Genomic DNA, 5256 nt, shown 5'->3' on the forward strand with positions numbered 1-5256 from the left:
AGGTGTGATATATTTTAAACAAACAAACAAATAAATAACATGTAGTCAATATGTTGCATTGGGATTTACATGTTAGGTCTACTGGGCAGGGGCTGTGGGTCAGATGTGCAAAGCATCTGCTTGGTATGCAGAGGGCCCCAAGTTTGATACACCTCAACCTGAGACCCTGGAGAGCCGCTACTAGTCTGAGTAGACAATACTGACCTCGATGGACCAATGGTTTGATTTCAAATAAGGCAGCTTCATGTGTTCAAAAGCCCAGATTCCTATTCCCGCTCAGTTATAAAGTTTATTGGGAACCTCAACAAGTCATCAAGCACAATCTAAGCACAAGGATGTTATAAAACAAAATCAGCTAAAGATAAGATTATTCTTAGGATAAGGGAAATAGCCAGCTAATTATGGTTTCATTTCGTTTTGGATCTATTCACTCCATCTAGATCAGTGTCATCATCAAATACTTGGTCTTCCTTATTTTTCCAACTATCCTCCTTTCTTTAGATAATTTCCATAAATTACTCATTGGACACAAACTACATTTTCCATCTTTGCTTTCAAATTATTTCCCATTACTTTATTTAAAACAACAAAATATATGTAATTAGGCAATATTGTACTGAGGTTATTATTTGAAAATATTGACATTTTAAACTGACTCTATGGAATAGTGCTGTGGGGCTGTAAAATTTGTCACTCTCTGAGCAGTGTCACACCAATATCTTTGTGGTAGTCAGGAAGTTCTGGGTTTGAAAGATTAGCAGTGCCATCCTAAACAGAGTTACACTCTTCTAAGTCTACTGTGGGCAGTGGGCTTTGAAGGATGTAACTCTGCTTAGGATGGCACTATAAAGGTTCCAAAAAGTCAAAGCTCAAGAACAGAGGCAGTTGTCTTACTGGGGCCACCACTTTTTAATCTAAGTTTCCAAAAACCTCATTCTTAGCTGAAATCTAGCCCTGGGTCCATAATAAAGTCTTTTTGTTATCACATTTGTGAATGTCTAACTGGCCACATTTGCCAGCTCAGTTCTATTGACTTCAATTGTACTATGACAATATATGTCACAGTTGACTCAACCTTTTAGGCTGAAGTCCCCAAACCTTTCACTCAAAAGTATTGCCATTAAATTCCCGCTAATGTGTAGCATTAGTGATCTTCGAATTACAATCTTAAGGGAAATTCATTGCCCATTTATACTGGTATTGCTTTCTCAATACAGTTTAAGGAGGGGACTATTCAAAATAACCACATGCCTCTATATTGACACATTTGTACAAAAAGATTCCAAGTAATTCAGACGTCTTTACCAAAATATGTCTTGAACGCAATGAAGCAGTTTATTAGTTGCATTCCATTTTATGGAACAAGAGTCCATTAAAGTTTGCTCAAGCAGTTGCTTGTTGCTCTGGAACAGAGATGAGGTGAGACTTCAGCATTTCAACTGTTCTCTTCCATTGACTCTTATGGACTTCAGTTGGCCGTCTTCTTCAACTTCAATTCTCTCTTGTCCATTCTCAACAATTTTCCGTGTTGTGATTCGTCGTCCATTAACCACTTCAGTGGAAGTTGAGACAGACCTGAAGTTGTGTGTTCCGCTGCTGTCATCTCCAAATGACCTGCAAGAAACCATAGTGTGCACACCAGGTCCAAATGAATTGAATCCAAAGTTAGAAAAGGCACCAAATCCTGAAAAGAGTCCAAGGGGGCCACGCAATTCACTTCTGTTTTCCCCTCCATCGTTGTCATCATCAAATTGGTTGTCCCAGAAATCATGTGCAAAGATGTCCATTCCTCCAAAGAACTCCCTGAAGATCTCCTCAGGACTACGGAACACAAAGTCAAAATCGAACGGGCTGTGAGAGTGACCTCCAGATGCACCTCTCCCTCTGTGCCGTGGTTCTCTTACTGGCCTGTCATAGAGAGAGCGTTTCTGAGGGTCTGACAAGACTTCATAGGCCTCAGCAACTGCTTTGAATTTCTTCTCTGCTTCTTCTTTATTATAAGGGTTCTTGTCCGGGTGCCACTTTAATGCCAGCTTACGGTAGGCCTTTTTAATGTCTTCTTGCGAGGCATTTTGATGCAGTCCTAGGACTTCGTAATAATTAACCATCCCAAATAAAGAAGTTGATGGATCTGGAGATTATTTGGTTGGTTTTCCTAGGGGACACAAGGTCCTGTGTAGTTTGGATCCAGTGGATCCTGTTGTTTAGGTGTGGCACTTCTTTCCTCACAGCCCAATGGTTTTGGTGCCAAAGGGAAAGAGAAAGGCTGCCGGCTCATGCTGTTTGATTTCAAGGCTCTTGCTGCTGAGTAGCATTGTGAAGTCAGAAGCATCTCATCCAATCAGCATGCAGTTGACTTTTAGCTCACTTGAGAAGTGCTGCAGTCCTATTGGTGGAAATGTGGTGCAAATTGTTATGACTTTGAAAAATCATATTTCATCTCTGTGATGCAACTTGTTGCAGGGACCATAGATTGTAAACTGTTCAAACATTGAGTCAAGCAGGCACACTAAGGCTAAGGCTAGAACAGAGAGACAAGCCTGTCTCCTCCCTGGTCTCACTGACTTCAACACCACTTTTTAATTTTGCTGATTTTTCAAAACACAGAGATGACGGATAAGAGACAGCTTTATGGGAAGCACACACATGTGCAGAGCATTTTTTAAAATCCCTTGTTGAACGTTCAGGGAAATACCAACAATTTTTTCGATGAGCAATACTGTTTGCAGTTTGCAATCCTAGAGGAAGGGTGGTTGGGCATCCCTGTTCATCACAGGCACCACAGGCACCCTGTTCACACTGCACAGCAGGCAACACATCCTTCCAATGCTTAAAGAGCTCCACTGTTTCCAGCTCAATTTCAAGTGCTGGATTCACCTTTAAATCACTAAAAAGTCTGGGACCAGGTACCTCTAGGGCCACCTGCACCCATACAAGTCTGCTCTACGACCATGATCTGCATCAGTAGAGAGGCCTCGCATGTGCGGGCTTTCAGGTCAGGGCTTTCTTTAATGTGGCACTTTGCTTATGGAGTACCCTCCCTTGTAGCCAGGAGCCCTGTGGCAAGCTGCAGCACTGCAGTCCAAGCTCTGCTCATGACTTGAGTTCGATCCCGATGGGAGTCGTGGAACAGAAATGCTACCTGTTCCACGTGCAGGACCAGCTAGGCAGGCACAGTTGGTGAGTCTCAATGCGTGGATGAGACGGTGGTGCAGGGAAGAGGGCTTTAGATTTGTAAGGAACTGGGCAACATTTTGGGACAAGCCGGGCCTATACAAAAGGGATGGGCTCCACTTGAACCAGGATGGAACCAGACTGCTGGTGCGTAATATAAAAAAGGTGGCAGAAAGCCGACAGGAGCTGAGAAGCATCCGGTTCAGGCAAACTCAGTGCACATGGACAAAGGGAAAATTGCTTCAGATTGCCCACATGGGAATTACTTGGACATGAAAGGGAATGGGGAAAAAATGATGGATAGTTACTTAAAGATGCCCAAAGGCACAGGCCAGGCAAGTCGAAAGACAGAAACAGTGTGGAGGTGTTTCTATGCTAATGCTAGAAGTCTCCAAGCAAAAATGGAATTAGAGTGCATGGTTTTAAGGTAAAACATAGATATAGTGAGCATTACAGAAACCTGGTGAAGGGGAGAGAACCAGTGGGATACAGTCATCCCTGGTTACAAACTGTATAGAAATGACAGGGAACGGCGTATTGGAGGGGGTGTTGCTATGTATATCAAGGAAGGCATAGTGTCTAATAAGCTAGAGACCATAAAAAGGGCAGACTCGTCCACAGAATCCTTATGGGTGACGATTCCAGGCCCCAAAGGAGATTTAGTACTGGGGACGTTCTATCGGCCCCCAGACCTAATGGCTCAGGGTGATCTTGAGATGGAGAATGAAATTAGAGAAGCATGTAAAGGTAATGAAGTAGTAATAATGGGAGACTTCAACTTCCCTCATATTGATTGGATAAATGTATGCTCCAGTCAAGCCAAAGAGATAAAAATTTTAGACATCATAAATGGCTGTGCCCTCAAACAGTTGGTCATAGACCCAACCAGAGGGGAGGCGATCCTGGATTTAATACTCTGTGGTGCTGCCAGTGATTTAGTGCGGGATGTGGATGTAGTTGAGCCAGTTGGCAATAGTGATCACAATGGCATCAAATTTAATTTAGATGTAAGTGGGAAAGTGACTGGGAAATCTCACACAATTACCTTAGGGAACTTCTCTAAAATGAGAAAACTGGTAAAGAGGAAGTTGAAAGGAACAGTTAGGAGGGTTAAATCTCTTGAAAAGGCTTGGGGGTTACTCAAGTCCCCATTACTAGAGGCTCAGCTAGCTTGTATACCGCAGGTCAGGAAAGGTAGTAATAAGTCCAAGAGGTCACCACCATGGCTAACAGGTAAGGTGAAGGAAGCAATTAGAGAAAAAAAGTCTTCCTTCAGAGACTGGAAGGTTTGCCCAAACAAGGCGAACAGAAGCAAACACAAACTTGCACAAAGGAAATACAAGCAGATAATTAGAGATGCAAAAAAAGATTTTGAGGGGCATATTGCTAAACACATCAAAACAAACAATAAGAAATTCTTTAAGTATATTAGGAGTAGGAAACCAGCTAGGGAAGCGGTTGGGCCATTGGATGACAATGGGAGTAAAGGAACTCTAAGGGAGGATAAAGCGATTGCGGAAAAACTAAATGAATTCTTCTCATCTGTCTTCACTGTTGAAGATACAGGGCAGATTCCTTCTCCTGAACAGAGATTTTGGAGAGGGGAAAATGAGGAACTGAGGCAAATAGTGGTAACAAGGCAGGAAGTCCTAGAGCGTCTAGACAACCTGCAAACTAACAAGTCACAAGGACCAGACGGTATTCATCCTAGAGTTCTTCAAGAACTCAAATGGGAAATTGCTGAACTTCTAACAAAGATATGTAATATGTCCCTTTGATCAGCCTCTGCCCAGAGGACTGGAGAATGGCCAATGTAACACCCATTTATAAAAAAGGTTCCAAGGGGACCCAGGAAATTACAGGCCAGTTAGCTTAACGTCTGTTCCGGGTAAATTAGTGGAAAGCATTATTAAAGATAGAATTGTCAAGCATACAGAAGGGCAAGGTCTGCTGGGCAAAACCCAACATGGCTTCTGTAAGGGTAGGTCCTGTCTCACTAACCTATTAGAGTTTTTTGAAAGTGTCAATAAGCATGTGGACAGGAATGAGCCTGTGGATATTGTGTATTTGGATTTCCAAAAA

The 5256-nt window shown here is 42.6% G+C and overlaps 1 protein-coding gene across 1 annotated transcript; it reads right to left on the bottom strand.

Moving 5' to 3' along the window:
* Window positions 1–1427: 1427 nt before the first annotated feature.
* On the bottom strand, window positions 1428–2108 carry DNAJB8 (DnaJ heat shock protein family (Hsp40) member B8). The gene has a single exon (XM_056864679.1). The coding sequence runs from the start codon at window positions 2106–2108 to the stop codon at window positions 1428–1430; it is 681 nt and encodes a 226-aa protein (XP_056720657.1).
* Window positions 2109–5256: the final 3148 nt, after the last annotated feature.

This window comes from Euleptes europaea, chromosome 1 (assembly GCF_029931775.1).
Source record: "Euleptes europaea isolate rEulEur1 chromosome 1, rEulEur1.hap1, whole genome shotgun sequence".
NCBI classification, from domain to species: domain Eukaryota; kingdom Metazoa; phylum Chordata; class Lepidosauria; order Squamata; family Sphaerodactylidae; genus Euleptes; species Euleptes europaea.

Excerpts from the sequence above, each read along its gene's own strand:
- DNAJB8 (XM_056864679.1), bottom strand. The coding sequence starts at position 2,108 with ATGGTTAATTATTACGAAGTCCTAGGACTGCATCAAAATGCCTCGCAA.